This window comes from Triticum dicoccoides, chromosome 6B (assembly GCF_002162155.2).
Source record: "Triticum dicoccoides isolate Atlit2015 ecotype Zavitan chromosome 6B, WEW_v2.0, whole genome shotgun sequence".
Classification (NCBI taxonomy): domain Eukaryota; kingdom Viridiplantae; phylum Streptophyta; class Magnoliopsida; order Poales; family Poaceae; genus Triticum; species Triticum dicoccoides.
Window position 1 is genome coordinate 715,464,445 of NC_041391.1, and position 18,856 is coordinate 715,483,300.

The window sequence follows — 18,856 nt, forward strand, 5'->3', positions numbered from 1 at the left end:
ACCACCATTAAAGATAACAGAGAAGGATACCGAGGATACACACCTCATTACTGTTTGCGTGAACTGTGGGCTGATTCCCAACTTGAGCATAACCTTCTCCAGATAGTTCCACTCGAGCCGATCGTAGGCTTTCATCATATCAAGCTTCAAAGCACAGAACCTGTTACTCTTGAGCTTCCTGGATTTCATATAGTGGAGACACTCATAAGCAGATATAAAATTGTCAGTAATGAGACGCCCTGGAACAAATGCTGACTGTTCCTCGGAGATGATATCGGGGAGAATAAGTTTGAGCCGATTAGCCAACACCTTTGATGCAATCTTAAAGATCACATTGCAGAGGCTTATCGGTCGAAACTGTGCCAAAATTTTCGGGCTAGCAATCTTGGGTATTAGAACGATGAACGTCTTGTTTATCTCCTCCGGAGAATCTTCTCCAGTAAGAACTCGAAGCACCATCTCAGTAACCTCATCACCACAGAGCTCCCAGTGTCTCTGAAAGAAATGTGCCGGGAAACCGTCTGGCCCTGGGGCCTTTGTCGGAAACATCTGGAACAAGGCCTCTTTCACCTCTGTCTTACTATACTGTGCATCCAGAGTTATGTTCATAGGTGCATCTACCCTGGTCGGTATATGGGAGAGGACCTCCTCAATGCCAACCGTGGGTTCAGAGGCGTAGAGATTTCTATAAAAAGAGGTAGCCATGCCAGCCATCTCATGCTCCTCCTTACACATGGTTCCATCGGGTCGCTGCAGCTCAACAATCCGGTTCTTTGCCTTCCGGGCGCTAGCTTTGCGATGAAAAAATTTTGTGTTACTGTCTCCTTCTGCTAACCACTGAATACGCGCCCTCTGACGCCACATAATCTCCTCCCGTAAACAGAGCTCGACCATACGGGCTTCGACCCTGTCTTCCTCAGCTGACGGCCCCACGCGGCCAGGTAGTGAACGCAGCTCCTCCAACTGTGTGCGGAGATGACGCAGTTCAGATCGCACCGCGCCAAAAGACGCTCGGCCCCAACTCTGTAACTTCTCAGCCACCACAGTCAGCTTATGAGAGAGCGCAGGAACACTCTGGGCCCGCCCCGCATTATTCCAGGCATCGAGTAACACATCTCCAAAACTTGGGTCTCTTTCCCACATGCATTCATAACGGAACTGTTTTTGTTTTGCGCGAATACTTGTATCAATCAGCTCGGTCTCCAGAAGAATTGGACAATGATCCGACTTTGTAGCTGTGAGGTGCTCGACATATGCGAAGGGAAACAAAGCAGACCAACACGGTGAGGCCAGAACTCTATCCAAGCGAACGCGACAGTAGCTCCCTCCGGCAACCTTTTTCTCCCACGTCCAATCCAGACCCCGATACCCCAGGTCGGCTAGGCCGCAAATATCAATGGCTTCTCTGAACGCATCAATCTGCGAGCTATCACGCTCATTTGGTCCATGCTGCTCTTCGGGCCGCAATATCTCATTAAAGTCCCCAATGCACATCCAAGGGAGTGTACTCTCTCCCCTCAACCGCTTCATGGTGTCCCAAGTTTTATACCGAAGGCTCCTGGTAGCTTCACCATAGAAACACGTCAATCTCCATTGCTCCTTACCCGGTTCAGTGACCCAGGCATCCACGTGATACTCCGAATAGTTCTTTATTGAAACATCCAAAGAGTTTTTCCAAAAAATACAAAGACCTCCACTACGACCACTACTACCGACACCAAAGCTGAAATCATACCCTAACGACGTACGTAAACCTTCGACTCGACCCTTCTGTAACTGGGTTTCAACTAAACACAAGATAGAAGGCGAACTGATCTCCACGAGATCACGTAATTCACGAACTGTCGCGGGATCGCCTATCCCACGGCAGTTCCAGCATAAAATTTTCATTGGGCCTGGCGGCGCCCCGAGTCGGAGCCCGCCAATAACGCCATCTTGTCTGGGTTTTGCTTCACTGGTGATGCTGATTTCTTCGCTTTCTTTGCATCTCGAGGGGACACATATGTTGGTGGTGGTGGGGGTACCGCCGTGAATGCCAGGCCTAGGCCCGGGCCGACCCCGCATCCGGTTTCAGAGCCCGTAGTCGCACCCTGTTGCTGCAAGTGACCATCTGGGTTGTTACCAGCCGAAGCAAAATTCAGGTTTCTGCGAGCCCCCTGTCCTCCTGCATGCTCCGTCTCCGTTGTGGCAGCCGGTTTCAGTGGACTAGTCACCTCATCTTCCTCTCCATCTTCTGCTCTCGGATCCAGCCCAGCCTCCTGAGACGAGCGCTTACGCACAGGTGAAGTTTGCCGAGGCGGTGGTGCACTCCTTCCTGATCTACCTCTTCCCCAGCCTCCAAAGCGACCACCCCTCGAGGCTCGGCCTCCTCCTTGCTGCTCCTGTACTGTCTCCCGTCTCTGTGCCAGCATCCAGCTTCCCCATTGCTTGTCCTTGGCCTCCCAAACTCCATCTCCACACTCCTCATGATTATGACCCATGAGTCCACAAATTTGGCAGAAGTACGGTATCTTCTCGTACTTGACAGGGAGGAGTCTCCTGCCCTCGCCCACCACGTTCAATGGAATAACCCTCGTAAGTGGTTTGTCCACCAGAACCCTAGCTCGGATTCGGACGTAGTTACCTTCATAGAAGAGCCTTGGAGATAGTTGTGTTTCCTTCACCCGACCAATCCGCCTAGCTAGCTGATCAACAATTTCGAGTTTCCGGTAGAGCTCCGGTATATTGTGTATTTGTGCCCAGACAAACAGGCGCATGGTAGCTAGCTACGAGAGGTCTCTGGTCACGGGCCCTGGTTAAGTGGTTATTGGACCGCATCATCATCTCTATATAGCAGGCCTGGGCCGGTGGCTTTCAGAGATTGCCCAAATTCAATGGAAAAAAGGGTAATTAAACCTAGACCTCCCGTCCCGTGACCTGATCGAAACTCAGCCAAACAAGTCTTCGATCTATCGTCGGCGCGGATCCATCGATGGGCCGCCGACGGCGTCGTACCCCTAGCATCAAACCGATCACGCCATGGATTACGTTGCCAGTCCGGTGGTCCGATCTCCCCGACGACCTCCTCCAGTTGGTCTACAGCAAGGTCGCCGGCCCGCTCAACCGCGTCCGCTTCGCCGCCGTGTGCAGGTCGTGGCGACCTTGTGCGATCACGTCGCCGCATGCGTCGCCGCCCGTCCTCCCATGGCTCATCTTCATCGACACCCGTGAGGACGTCAACAAGACGAAGGTGTACTGCCCCGAGGATGGCCGGGTCTTCCGCATGTCGCTGCCGAGCCAGGCGGTCGGCAAGCGATTCGTGGGAGCCCATGACGGCGGCTGGGTCGCCGTGCTTGGGCACGACATGCAGCTCGCGGTCGTGAACCTCTTCTCCGGTGTAGAGATGCCGCTCCTCGCCAAGAACATGTGCTACCTAGGCGGCTGGTACAACATTAGAAAGATTGTCTTTTCGGAATCCCCCACTTCAAGCGACTGCATCCTCGCCACCGTCACATCTGGAAACAATGTCGCCCTCTGTAGAATTGGTTGTCCCAACAGGGGATGGACGGAAAAACAACTCGGGTTGTACCTTGTGGACATTGTATTCTGCAACGAACAACTCTATGGACTCACCATCTCCGAAGAGCTGATCAAGTTCGAAATAGGGGTGGACAAAGATGGCAGGGCGGTGCTCAGCAGCAAACCGCACGCGATGTCCATCCGAGCGCGTCCCGGCGGTATCACGCAACTGAACAACATCATCGAGTTACACGGCAAGCTAGTGATGGTGGTTAGATCATTATCAGATGAAGCCTTCCTTGAGCCTTTCTTCAAGGTGTTTGAGCTTGTTGATGAATCGGACGCTTACAAGTGGGAGGAGGTAACGAGTTTGGGTGACTATGCCATCTTTTTAGGGAAAGCATGGTCCAAGGCTGTGTATGTGTCATCTGTTGGACACGGTGGGTTGCGGAGAAGTTGCATCTACAGTACCGATGATATGGTGTGCTCCACGTGGTTGGAAGATAATCGTCGCCATTTACATCCTACGAGTGATGATGCCATGTGGAAGATCAGATCATATGTAGTTGCTCGTGCTCCAGGTGGCATGTGGGTTCTCCCACCGGATTTCTAGCAACCAAGAGTATAGTCTAGCGTGGCAACTTTGGCTTAGTATATATGAGATGTTAAAGTCAACCATTATCATTAATTGAACCCTATAGATTATAAGAATAGTTGTAGTATACAAAGTCACAGTTGATGTAGAGGCATACCCGCCTCGTTAAAATAGTCATTATCAATCTATAGGATGGTTGGAATATTGTGTTGTGACATATGTATATACAAAATTTTTGAATCATTCATTCTTGTCTTACTATTGTCACTTAATGTTTTTGGCTATGTATCTCGACAATACATTTTGACTTTCTATGCTAAGATCAGTTTTGAATTCATGGTAATAACTTGTATCATGCAATGACACGTATCCTACCACATATAGAGATTCATCTTGGATCCTTGTGTAATTCGACCAAGCACCTAGAGATACATAAATGTCTACCATATCCTTTGGCTCTGTTATTTCGATTGATGGCTTTAATTTGTTGTGGGTTGCCGTCAAAAAATTATAAGACATATACAACGTATATATTTTAGAGGCTAACCTGTTCAACCATAATAATACTATACATTATTGATGGATGGTAGTTTCCCAAAAACAAAATTGGACAATGATTCACAAGCATTCAAGGAAATAACAATAGTAATATACTTGAATTGAGAAAATAAATTATATATGAGTAAATAAAAAGGTGAACATTGATTGAGAGATGAAATATGGTTTAAAAACTAGCAAGCTAGTCAAAAGCCAAACTTTTAGATGTGGCATGGTCACTTGGGTGTACTTCACAATATAGTGGAACCTTATGAACCATCGATGACATGCTATAAAAAACATATATAACTAAATCTAGCTACGATATATGTCTTAATTTAGTAAACCATATCAAACATTAATATAACCACTTATTAAAAAGATATATCCAAATATGGTACTTTCGTATATGCCAGATAATTTCTCGTGCACTGGGAAAATCGAAAACCAAAAACAGAGGTCGAGTAAGGGAGGACAAAAGAAAGGGCATAAGACGAAATTTCATGTATTTTTAAAGTGGGAGAGATTTACAAAACTAAATGATGCATCGGAGAAAAACGTTGTCTAAATTAAGCACGCACAGATGCTTACAGCTCAACTCACACGGGGAGAGAGTTGTCCGTTGATCAGACCATGTGAGTGAAGGTGACGGCGAGTAAACTAGTGAAGAAATGCCTGACTTGCCTTCAGGGATTGTGCTGCTGTAGCTGTTACAAGTTTTCAGTGTCAGTTTAGTGCAACTGAACTGACATGCACTAATGAAGTACTCAGGCAATGGGAGTAGGGACTTTTGTTTGTATTGATTGAGGGTTTATTGCTTCATCTGACAGAAAATAATTAGACCTCAGTGTTGATGCATCATTAAATTGCAGAGGTTCATGAGTGTCTCTTTAAGAACTGACATCCAAAGATGTTGGGTGTTCTGATGCATTGCTGCTATGCTGCTACATGCTAGCACTAGAAAGCATGCAAATGTTATCCATCAGTGAAGAGAATTCCGCAGTTAATATGCAGCAAGTATTCATGCTGTCCATATAATTTCGTATGCCATATGTTTTGGTACATGAATGGCATTCATTCATGTGTCAGAAATCCTAAAGATCAAGTTGTTGGAGATCGGTCGGTCCTCCTTGGTTTGGTGTTCATACAGTAGAGTTAAAATAAACTCCATCATGGTTTGGCCTTCTAAGCTGTAGGGTGTTGATAATGTAAAAAGTAAATAAATAAAGACTTACGTATAGACATCAATACACTGTGTATAAAATCATCACAATCACATCTTTTTACAAGGAAAATAGCAAATCCATCTTAATGGTATATCATTTATTCAACTGATGCAGGTATATCATTTCACACCTTTCGTGCTAACCCTATGCCGCGAAGACCATAAGACAGAGTCAACAATGATGTTTTGATCCCTTTAAATTGCAGGCACAATACTGATGTTCAGAATATCTAAAGAACTTCCCTGAGACTACTGTACAGACGTGAACACAATATCTATAGGGTAATCAGAATTGTGTCTTTTTTTCACAGGGAAAACGATGATCCATCGTCGTGTACTAGTTTCTGTGAAGTCACTTATTTGATTACTGCAGGAATATCATTTCATACCTTTGGTACTAATCGTATCATATGTTGCCGGGACCGTAACATGGACAGACAGCGGTTACTTGACAAGGCCTAGGCTGAGGATGCCGAAGGAGGTATGGGGCCAGTCTTTCTCCTTGGCCTTAGTCAGCATGGCTCTGCCCCAGGACACCCACCCCTCCCATGGCATCCTCTTGTCCCAGCTGCTCCCCCACTCCAGCAGCAGCTTCAGCCCTTCCTCCGCCTGCTCCTGCGCCTCCTCGTACATCTCCGTGTTCAGGCACATCTGCGCGAGCACCAACCGTGGCTCCCCCACAAATGGGTTCTTGGTGATGCTTTGCCGGAGCAGCTCCTCCACTTTGGACCGGTCTGTCGCCTCCTCGTCGCTGCACACGGCCTCCCAGTAGAGGTCTCGCGCCGCCTTCTGGTCTTCAGCGTCCAGCACCTTCGTGCAGCCATCGAACACCGGCGGTATCACAAGTGCGATGTCCTCGTCACGTGTGGCAGCAGAGTTGTTGCCTTCTTGGCTAGTGTGTGCTCGGTGAGCTATGTATATCTCCTCTTCGCGAACAATTAGGCTGTAGAGCACACCCATGCGGGAGATAGAGGTGGTCCAAAGGCCGGGCTTGCCTGTGCCAGGCCACAGTGACGTCCAGGTGTTGCCTCGGAACTCAAGGCGGCCGTTGGCGTTGTTGAAGAGACGGTCCTGCCAGTCGAAGAGCTGGTCACTGAAGTCTGCCATTGTCATCATAAGGAATGTCGCGGCTACCCGCCTAGAGAGAGCCACATCCTCACCAGTCCTGCAGGGTAACGATTTACATCAGGTGCACAGTAGAAGCAGAGCAATCTTTTCTGAACTCCAAATTCTCATTCAGTTTGTACAAGGTGCAGAGACTAGCTAGTTTGCTTAGCAAATCCCTTCTGCACAGCAGAAGCAGTACCGCCTTTTCTGAAATCAAAATTCTCACTTTTTTTAGAACTATCAAAATTCTTATTGGGTTTGGATTAAGCTGCGGCTACTAGTTTGCTTGGCAACTATCCTTTTGCTTGACTTGGCTGCCGAGTTCAGAACAGATTTTTTTATATTAAATTTAACATATCTTGGCAAGATGCCACATAATCTTGCAAATTTGCTATAACGAAGGTTTTCACTCACAGCAACATGACTGAGGTTTTTTAACTGTATAATTTACCTGAAACAAAGTTGTGAGATACAAATTTTTCCTAATCCTGATAAACGCTGCATGAAGGCCTAATCCTGAATCTTGCAACTTGTAATGATCAATGAAACAAGAGTACTTGATCCTCAATTTATAATCTATCATCTCGCTCATAACCTTGGATTTCTCCGTGAACTCTATACATCTCTCAGCAGTATATATTTTCCAAGAAACACTACACAACAGTGTGTAATTCAGTTATCTTTATCTGAAGTCTGAACATCAGCACCGATTTCGTCAAAATCTGAGACAAACGCACGCACCTGATGTGCTTGACGGTGATTCCGTCGGCCGGGAGGAGGCGCTGGATCTTGCGGCGCCAGGGCTCGTCCTCGTCGAACACCCCGCTGCGCGCGTCCCGGAGGGACTCCTCGGACCGGGCGAGGTCGGCGACGAGCTCACCATCGTCGTAGTGGAAGAGCAGGTCGTCGTGGACGAGCTGCTGGCGCGGGACGACGCAGAAGAGGTGCACCAGCCGCTCGGCCTCGTCCCCCACGACGGCGGCGACGCGGGCGCGGCCGACGTCGGGCTCGAAGATGGCGAGGTTGACGTAGGAGTTGGAGTAGGCGGAGTGGTAGAGGCCGCAGCGGGCCACGGCGTCGGGCGCGCCCCAGAGGCGCAGGATCCGGTATACCTCGAGCAGGTGGGCGAGGAAGGTGCCGTGCTTGTGCCAGCACTCGCCGGCGCCCGCGGCGCGCAGCACGGCGGTGAGGGCCGGCAGGGCCGGGTCGCCGCACCCGTCCTCCTCGCCCCGCAGGTACGGGCGCGCCGCCGCCAGCGCGTCGGCGAAGGTGGTGCGCGCCGCCGCCATGGGTGTCGCGGTCGCCGGCGGTGGGGAGAGATCGGGGGCGGGGGAGGAGGATGCCAAAGTTGTCTGTTTTGTTTACGCTGCTGGGCGGCAGGGCCACCAGTTGCGACTTGCGACTGACGCCACTCTCGATCTCGAGTGGATGTGGATACAAAACCTTTGGCGCAGGGGGAGGTTGCCAACAGCAGACAAACGTCTTTCAATCAATGTAACACAGGATTTAACATCGTACCTAACCATGAACCGTGAGCAACTTCTCATCTCATGGACTTGCATATACGTGGGTGAATAGAAAACTGAGCCGGCATATCATCTTGAGATTTACGAAGTCACCGTAGGCGCCTCGTCGTCGACCGAAACGTCTCCTCCCATTGAAAGTATGTCGCCGGAAATTCTGAAATAAATCCAGAAATAATGCGAGTATCAGGACTTAAACCCTGGTGAATTGGGGATATCACTATCCCTCTGACCATATCAACTCCAGGTTGGTTCACCCGAGCAAAACCTATTATAGTAAACAGTCAGAAAGTCGTTGTGCTAAAAGCTTACACATACCCTGTAAAGAAAAAAGCTCACACACTGAAAAAATATTGGTGATTTTTAAATTTTTTTCTTATCCTTCAATTATATTGTAGGAACTCGCCGCAAAAAATTAGAAAGTACTTTCTCCGTTTCATAATACTCCCTTCGTCCGAAAATACTTGTCGAAGAAATGAATGTATCTAGATGTATTTTAGTTTTAGATACATCTATTTTAACAACAAGTAATTCCGAACGGAGGGAGTATAATAGAAACTTTGTTTTCTAGGCGTACAATCATAGATAGTGCCCGACTGAAGTATCCATCCTGCACCCCAGAGTCGTGTCGTGAACGGGTTCACCACCATGAGTGCAGGAGAGATTTGTGACGCATAATGTGTCGTGTCGTGTCGTGAACAGTGTTGTTGATGCAAGTGTGATGAACGGGTTCACCACCAAATATAAATTGTGAACGGGTTCACCCCCAGTGTCGTGTCGTGTCGTGAACGGGTTCACCTCAGTACCATGTCGTGTCGTGTCGTGTCGTGTCGTCATGGATTTGTGACGCCATGGGTGTCGTTGATGTGAAGGAGAGATCCTTTTGTTTGTTGCTAGTAAGCTTGCACGTGCAACATAACCAAACTCGTATCTGATGTGCTTGACTGTGATGCCATCAGCGGGGAGGAGGCGCTGGATCTTGCGGCGCCAGGGCTCGTCCTCGTCGAACACGCCGCGGCGGGCGTCGAGGATGGACTCCTCAGACCGAGCGAGGTCGGCGACGACCTCACCATCATCGTAGTGGAAGAGAAGGTCATCGTGGACGAGCTGCTGGCGCGGGACGACAAAGAAGAGGTGAGGCGCTTGGCCTAGTCCTCGACGACAACGGCGCGGCCGACGTCAGGGTCGAAGATGGCGAGGTTGACGTAGGAGTTGGAGTAGACGGAGTGGTAGAGGCCGCAGCACGCGACGGCGTTGGGCGCGCCCAAGAGGCGCAGGATCCGGTAGACCTCGAGCAGGTGAGCGAGGAAGGTGTTGTGCTTGAGCCGGCACTCGCCAGCGCCTGCGGCGCGCAGCACGGCGGCGAGGGCCGGCAGGTCCGGATCGCCGCACCGGTCCTCCTCGCCCCGCAGGTACGGGCGTGCCGCCGCCAGCGCGTCGGCGAAGGTGGTGCGTGCCGCCATGAATCCCGTCGGTCATCGGTCGTCGTCGGCAGTGGAGAGACATCGGGGGCAGGGCAGGGCAGGAGGATGCCAAAGTTGTTTGTTTTGTTTAGCTGCTGGGCCACCAGTTGCCACTTGCCACTACACTCTCGAGAGGATGTGGATAGACAACCTTTGGCATCTATACTATTATTAAAAGAGCAAACATAAATTTCCCTAAAGCCACACAACAAATTGTACACAAGACTGTCAGAACCCTTCGATCAGATTAACTTAAACACATCGTACAGTCCATATTACATCAATAGTCCGTGATGCAAATCAACGATTGAGATCAAATGTTCTGCCCAAGCAGACGTCTGCTCCATCCCCAGATCCCCGCTCGCCCCTACTGCAACACACATGCCGATTCCGCGCCGCTGGTTCTCCACCTCCCCTCCCTCTCCTCACTACAGGACGCCGCCGGGCGAAGCTCGGCTCGCGTCGGCGGCGCCGGGGTCACTCTCCTGCCTCGAGCAGCGTCGGCGGCGCGGGATGCAGCGGGCTCGGCCTGTGTCACCGACGCGAGTGTCCCTCTCGAGCGGCGGCGGTGGCGGATTCAGCTGACGCGGGCCGTGGCGGCGGCGGCGGCGGTGGATGCAGCGGGCTCGGCCTGCGTCGGCGGCGGCGGGTCCATCTCCTTCCTCGAATAGCAGCGGGCTCGCGCCCCACGATTTATTCGACTCCGGCGATTTGTCAACTTCTGCTTTAGCGGCGCCGCAACGGAGCACTCTGTCGGGCCCCTTGGCGGGATCGGCGTCCGGATCATCTCGCGCCTCCGCAAGGGGGATGGGACTGCTCGGGCTCATCTGCAAGAGCCCCTCGCCGCCATGCCGCCTGCTGCCGCTGACACCGTCAACGGGAGCGGACGAGCAGGAGAGATCCTGTCGATCTGATGGCGAAAGGGCGAGATAACCGGCTCCTGTATGTTTTGGAAGGTCTACCTCGAGATAAATTTGGACACCGGCAAGCTCCTCTCAGTAAAGCAAGTCGTGGGATTTGGGGATTTGCACGTTTTGGTTTTCTGGTTTGTACGTATTGTCTAAAGACTTGGAGTCATTCGTTGCAGGTTACACCAAGTCTCTCCTTTGTTTGATTTTGGTTTCAGCTTTGATCGGGAGCACCAACCGCGAGCTGGGAGAAAGCCCAAGTGAGTAGCACTTCCACAGCAGATTGGTTACCAATTTAATTGTTCTGATTTTTCTTCATGTGAGGTGATTTCTGGCCTTTGTTTCTACTATCACGCGCATATAAGAGAACTCGAGGAAGAAGTGAAGCTCCTCATTTTCTGTGGTGAACAGATAAATTTCGACTACATATCAAATTCTTTTTTTTAAACTTGTAGCACGTAGTTACTTAATCCATTTCCTGTGGTTTCAGAAGAAGTACCTTGAGACTGTCCGTGAGGAAGACACGCTGAATATCTTGCTTGATTTTGTTCCCCGCCCACTGCACGCCGCTGTCGAGAACACCTCTGCTACCTCCTCCCAATCTCCGCCACAAGATTCTCCGTCCAGGTAGCGTAGAGTCTGTCTCAAGATTCTCCCGTACAAGTAGAGAAAGTACCTTCCTCTCCTGATTTTGTACATGGCAGTGCAGTACTATGTGGTTAACACAAAACTGATGCTATTAGCATGTCTACAACTAGCTTGTTTAATTCCATACACGCTTCACTCCCTGTGTGTACAATAGGATTGTATAGCATAGATGGATTGAACAACATACATGTATGTAGAATTATTAGCATGTGAGGCCACATTTAGAATTCGATTGTCTGTTTTGTGCACTATGTTGGTAAATTAATTTGTGTACTAACATGTTCATTACAGATCCTGGGCGAGGAATAAAAAAATTAGTTCTTGAAGCTTCTCCATCATGCCGGACGGACAACTGTATCCGGCACCGTCGCCATCGCTTATGGAGTTCCACACCATTGCCCAGTTGTACGAGAGCATGTTCAATCTTCTCCATTCAAGACTATGCAAGTGGTGAACTCTGCCAAACAAGAAGATATGAGGATATGGCATATATGCCCCATAAGGTAGCTATATGGTAATTCATGTATTGTAGTTTGGATTACGGTCACACTTTGAAGGGTAAGTAGATGATGCTCAATGACATAACCTGCACTGATCTTCACAGTCATATCATCTGATAGAAGTTTATTGAATTTCATTTAAATTTTGTTGTATGTTATCCATGATGTAAGTGGAGATAGGAAGTTAAACAAAATTAAAAATTGCAGCACAAAGGGGATGTCCACCAATGATTTGACATGATAAGATGTTAGTGAAGCATGGCAAACTATGACATTAGCAAAACTTATATTTACATATATTCATATATATGAATTTTGGAAATGTGCATTGCACGTATATCGTACTTCTCTTCACTATTCAAAATACTTGTACCCATTATGATTTCATTTTTTATTATTTACCTTGAAGGAGTATTATATTAATGTTATTTGTTGTCCACCTTGATCCTTCACTGCTATTTTTCCTACTAAGCAACTTTGCATGGAGTTAAGATCATTTCGTAAGATTCTGATATGTTTTTCAAATTCGCTTCCTTTATGCATGAACCTATCATCAAGATTTAGACCTCTTATATGGTGCATGTATGCTGCTGTAAGAAGAAATGTAATATTGTCCTCATCAATTTCTTTCTTAGCATGCACAATGTGTTACAACATCAATTTCATTGGTTTGGAGAAGGTGATAAACATGCAACCGTTATTGATGATATGAATGCTTCATTGGAGCAATATTGGCCTTTGTTTGCACATTAGTGTTCCATTATGTAGTAAAAGATGTGGTCTGGTAGCCTTTCTTCATTGTTACAGTTATTGTCAAATGGTGGAATATTGGTGCCTGGTAGCTCTGGTTCATGTAAGCATGACGAAACATCGTAAAATCATATTTCTTGTTGTATCATGAGTCATATGAAAAGAAGGTTAGGCGATTTATGTTTTTAGTTTTTCTATTGCTCGTGTGTTAAAGATCTAGGCATACATTTCAGATATAAATTGGGCATAAATTGTCACAAATAGATGGGTGGCGTGGGTCAAGGTTCAGAAACCCAGGGCATCATGTTTCTTTCGAGCCATATGAGGAGAACTACATCCATGGTAGTGGCTACAATATAATCAGAGAGCCATGTACATGTTGATTGTTATGAAATCATGGGATGGAATCTTGATCTCCGGTGTCCAGAAATCTATTTTCTCAGAGAAAAAATCGATGCGAGTTTATATTGCTGATGTTTCATCACGCACCTTAATTTCTTCTTCGGATTATGAAATATTTAGGTTAACAAGATGCCATGTAAGTTGGGTTGAGATCTGCTATACAGTGACTTTCTTTTGTTCAAATATTTCATTTTTTTTCATTTTCATGCTGTCGAAGTATTTGTACTTGTGATTTCCTGAAGTTTTGTGAAATATTGAAGGATATCTTGGAACGACAAAGTTCCCAGTCTTCATGCTAGGTGATAGGACACTGGCTGCTGAAGTTGCTCATTGCCTCGCATAAAAGAATGGAATCTCCTTATTTTTTGCTATGTTTTGCACATGTTGATTATGATGGCATTGTTTTGAACATTCTATCCCATGTTGATAAAAAGTAGATGCTTTGGTATGCCCTCTTTGTTCTAGCTTGGTTGGTTGACTGGTTGTTGTTCTAGGTGTTGTTGAGATGACCTAAGCTAACAATAATTTGAGCTTGCCTCCATGGTGTTTGATTATATTTAGGTGGACAAAATCCCCCGGTGATAATCCCAAAAAGAAAATTTGGCATTGACGCAGGGCGTAGAGCGTTGGTGATGCCTGAAAAGAAAATTTGGCATGGCACGGGAGGTAAGGCGTTGGTGATTCCCAAAAACAAGATTTGGCGTGATGCGGGAGGTAGAGCGTTGCATGCGGCAGCAAAGATACAACCATGTTAAAAAATTCAAACCATCGACGGGAAGTAGAGTGTTGTGTGCGGCAGGAAAGATACAACCATGTTCAAAAATTCAAACCATCGGGGTCACAGTTGCAAGATGGGGATTGGATGGCATGGACACATTTAGCTAGCAAAGGTTGTTCGCCGAAATTAGAGTTTGGATTATTATATAATTTCATTGTAGACCAATTACTGTTAAATCATAACATGTTATTATGATAAATATTATGAACAAAAATTTGATTCAGATAATCAAAATATTGAAGAAAATTCTAAACTTACGTGCGTTGCACGTGCACGCTTACTAGTAGAGAAGAGGTTGCCTACAATAGAGAAACGTGTTCGGCCGAAGTGAGGTAAAATGTTTGTTTTGTTCCAACTAATTCTTCTTTTTGGGTATGCATTCCAATTCGATAATTCATACTAGCAAAACCTTTTTGGCTTCTAATTTTGAATTTTCTAATATAAAATTGTGCGAGTCCCATCGTAGCTAGTGCCCGACTAAAGCGTGACCCCCTCACGATTTATAGGCGGGAATTAGGAATCACATATGTATAGAATTTTGATGGTATGCAACTTTTTTTCTTTGTGATGAAGGAGAATTCTCCTTTCAAAAATACTATTTACAAACTGGTTCAAGGAGAATCCCGTCCTCATATCCGACTTGTACAAGCCAATATCGTGTCATAAGCCTAGATAAATGTTGCATCTGGATGTGTCCTCGAGCCAACGAGTCATTGTAACTATGGTCGAGAAGTCATTACTGAAAGACCATGGATGTCACCTACCACCGGGGGGGGGGGGTGAGTAGGCGCTTTAAAATAATTACGGTTTAGGCTTGAACAAATGCAGAATAACCCTGTCGGTTAATTTATCAAACACAAAACCTACAGTAGCTAGGCTCACCTATGTGCACCAACAACTTATGCTAAGCAAGATAAACAACTAGGTGATAGCAAGATATATGACAAGAAACAATATGGCTATCACAAAGTAAAGTGCATAAGCAAAGGGCTCGGGTAAGAGATAACCAAGGCACGCTGAGACGACGATGTATCCCGAAGTTCACACCCTTGCGGATGCTAATCTCCGTTTGGAGCGGTGTGGAGGCACAATGCTCCCTAAGAAGCCACTAGGGCCACTGTAATCTTCTCATGCCCTTGCACAATGCAAGATGCCGTGATTCCACTAAGGGACCTTGAGGGCGGTCACTGAACCCGTACAAATGGCATCCCTTGGGGGCGGTCACCGAACCCGTACACTTTAGCAACCCTTGGGGCCGGTCAACAAAACCCGCCAAATTGCTCCGGGCGATCTCCACAACCTAATTGGAGACCCCGACGCTTGCCCAGAGCTTTACACCATAATGATTGAGTTCCGAACACCACCAACCATCTAGGGCGCCCAAGCACCCAAGAGGAACAAGCTCAAGGGTACCAAGCACCCAAGAGTAATAAGCTTCTCAACTTGTAACTTTCACGTATCACCATGGAGAACTCAAACTGATGCACCAAATGCAATGAAAAGGGCACACGGAGTGCCCAAGTCCTTCTCTCCCAAATCCCACCAAATCAACTAATGCTAGGGAGGAAAATGAGAAGAAGAACGAAGAAGAGAACATGAAGAACTCCAAGATCTAGATCCAAGGGGTTCCCCTCACTTAGAGGAGAAAGTGATTGGTGGAAACGTAGATCTAGATCTCCTCTCCCCCCCCCCCAAAAAAAACTAGTGAATCCATGGAGGGATTGAGAGATAGCAAGCTCGAAAAAGGTCAACAATGGGGGAAGAACATGAGCTTAAGAGATTAGGTCGTTGGGGAAGAAGGCCCCCTTTTATAGGTGGAAAAAAAATCCAACCGTTATGCTCACAGCCCGCACAGAGCGGTACAGAGTGGTACTACTGCTAGGGTGGTGGAAGCCCTTTGAAAAACAACAGCAAGGAGGTAAAAGGCCAATAGAACTGCCGGAGCGGTACTAAAAAATACATCTGTGCCTACCACTGCTGGACTTAAGACGAGTTTTTGGTCCGGAGCAGAAGTATCCACGGAAGTAGCCGCGGTAGTACCGCTCCAAGTGGTAGTACCGCTCCCAAGAGTGGTAGTAAAAATTTACATCCCCTCCAAGCGGTAGTACCGCTCCCATGAGCGGTAGTACCGCTGCAGCCTTTTTAAGGACACCAAAACTGACATAACTTCTATAAGCAGACTCCAAATTCAATGAAACCAAGTTTGTTGGAAAGCTAGCAACAAGGGCTAAAACAATATTGATATAAATAACAATAAGAAGGTAATTAGAAAAGGCCCATAAGAAAATGATGAGAACCCTTCCTCGAATAAGACCGGTAAAACCTCCAACACGAAAAACGCAATAGAAGAAGCATGTGAACTCCGTTTTCGAAGAACTCGAGCTTGTCAAGAGATGACCATAACCTTAAAATCTCACACGGATAAAAACTAATAAGAACCAAGAAAGATGATGCAAGCATGCAATGGTTTGAGCTCTCTACGAACGATACAATCAAGCTACTCACTTGAGAGCCCCCCTTGATACTACGGCAATCGATCCTATAACCCGACCTCCAAACTAACACCATGAGACCGGTAAAATAGAGAACCTATCAAGGCCAAACCTTTGCCTTGCACAAAGTCCACTTGAGCTAGATGTAGACGATCTTGACTTCCTTAAGTAGGACCACCTTTCTTGATTGTGTTGGCCCGGTGAAGACTAGTAGATTGCTCCCCCATACCCCACTATGGGTGAGCCCCTCTTCGGCACATCTTCACAAGTCCATTGTCACCACAATGGACGGCAATCTTCAAGCACTTGATCTCTTCGTGATGCATCACTTGAATGTGCACACCGCAACCTAACCCCACAAAGAACTCTCACGAAGACCATGGGTTAGTACACAAAGCGTAATTGACAATGCTTACCATACCATGGGATCACTTGATCCATATCGGTACATCTTCTATGATTTGTGTGTTGATTAAATTGATTCACTCTTTGACTTAGTCTTGATTAACCTCTCACATGACCAATATTTTGGTAATTCCTTGAATAGCACCTTGGTCATCACAAACTCTCCTTGAAACCAACAAATGGACTCCAAGGAAATCCTATGGACAAATCCTTCAAATATAACTCAAGGCAACCATTGGTCCATAGAGGTCGTCATTAATTACCAAAACCAAACATGGGGGCACCGCATGTTCTTTCAGTCTCCCCCCATTTTGGTAATTGATGACAATCGCTTTCAAGAGAGTTTATATAAGGAAATATGCACCACCATGCAATGCAAAGCAAGAAGGAACAACTCTCTAATATTCTCCACAAAACTCTCTGAAACTTCTCCCCCATTGGCATCGATTGCCAAAATGGGAGAAAAGCTTAGAAAGCCAATATAAATGTGTTCCTCCATAAATTGTGTATTTCTCAACAAGAGAGTGGAATGCAAACACATATCCAACGGTAAATACTTGGAGGAAGACAAACTATATTGAGGCCCAAAGATTGCAAAAGAATGATATACCACAAAGACATAACAAAGAGAGAAACAAGCAATCTAGCAATCAAAAGATACCAATTGAAGCAAGCCATCAAAAGATACTTACTGAACCAACTAGACCAATGATCCTACGTGCCACATGAATAAAAGATGAGTGTTCTAGAGAAACTAGAGAAGCTCCCCATGATTTGTGCACAATTTAGTTTTGTAATTGGATACAACGAGCACAAAATAGGATCGTCACTCCCCCAAGATCAATAGAACCTCACGACAAGTGCAAGAGAGCAACATAGTGTTCTAAAGACACTAGTGAAGCTCCCCATGATTTGTGCACTCCTTAAAATATTTGAATTAGGATACCAAGTGCACAAAATAGGATCATCACTCCCCAAAAATCAATATAAACTCACAACAAGTGCAAGAGAGCATGTAGGAAACAAAGCCTAGCACTTGGAACAAACAAAATGGTTGAGCAACCTATAAAAGAGGCAACTTAAGAGTAGGCTCAACCAAAATGGTGTGTGTGAGTCACGGGAAAGAACTTGAGAAGACTAATGTAAGGGTGAGCATTAAGCATCAACATAGTCTTGAATAGTGGAGATACACGGTGCATGACATGTCCTTCCCACACACACCAAGCAAATGGGTTCACAAGCACACTAAGTATGCAAAACGAATAACCAACACTTGTGACAACCCATGGTGAAGAAATAAAATGATAGCTTTGTCAAGAGGAGGGATACCAATCGAAATGGCAAAAGCCTCATCAAGACAAGCAAGAGAAAAAATATCTTCACCACAACAGAGTGCATCAAGATGCAACGATTGAAGATCCGCACTCAAGATAAATCCTTTCACATAACCACCAAGGAAAGGTGGACATGAAAGAATAAGGATATCAACTATAGATGTAACTTCTCTCCGGTGTATAAGATTCTAGGTAGATGAAAATCATGGTGATATCAATCCACAAAGAAGGATATACACACGAAATAGTTAGAAAAAGGAAAGAACAAGATATCCACAAGGCAGTCATAAATATACCAATAAGAAATTTGCTTGAGAGCATAGCACATGGCTAGATATGGTATTATTGTATGTAAATGAACTCCAACCACACGAACATCGACATCCCAACTAGCCACAAGAGATCCTTATTGGGATGCTTTGATAAAGGAAACATGTATCACAGGAAAGAATGAATAACATGACATGATACAACCTACACAAGGTTGATGCAAGAAATGTGTGCATGAAGTATATGAAGATACTTCTTACCGAGTTAACAATGGAAGGATGTAGTAGATACCAATTGAAGGTAGATAGTAGTTCATTGATCATCCTAGCTTGGCTCCAATAAGCACATGGTGACAACACCTTCCTTGTGAGTGAGCCGAGCATCCAATGCATCTCCAATTGTTCCTAGAACAACAACACAA

The 18,856-nt window shown here is 46.3% G+C and overlaps 1 protein-coding gene and 1 long non-coding RNA gene across 3 annotated transcripts; one reads left to right on the forward strand and one right to left on the reverse strand.

Annotated features, from left to right (window-relative positions):
• Positions 1–5,889: 5,889 nt before the first annotated feature.
• LOC119325447 lies at positions 5,890–8,372 on the reverse strand. Its single transcript, XM_037599193.1, has 2 exons — positions 7,704–8,372; positions 5,890–7,020 (listed from the first exon to the last, which is right to left on the reverse strand). Exons 1-2 carry the CDS (start codon positions 8,249–8,251, stop codon positions 6,300–6,302), a joined length of 1,269 nt encoding a protein of 422 aa, XP_037455090.1. The 5' UTR covers positions 8,252–8,372; the 3' UTR covers positions 5,890–6,299.
• Positions 8,373–10,337: 1,965 nt separating this feature from the next.
• LOC119325449 lies at positions 10,338–12,664 on the forward strand. Of its 2 annotated transcripts, XR_005157529.1 has the most exons (4): positions 10,338–11,116; positions 11,222–11,259; positions 11,347–11,483; positions 11,796–12,664. It is a non-coding gene; the product is annotated as an uncharacterized LOC119325449 (long non-coding RNA). The 2 variants fall into 2 exon arrangements; XR_005157528.1 differs by lacking the exon at positions 10,338–11,116 and having other exon boundaries at positions 11,123–11,259.
• The last annotated feature ends 6,192 nt before the right edge of the window (positions 12,665–18,856 follow it).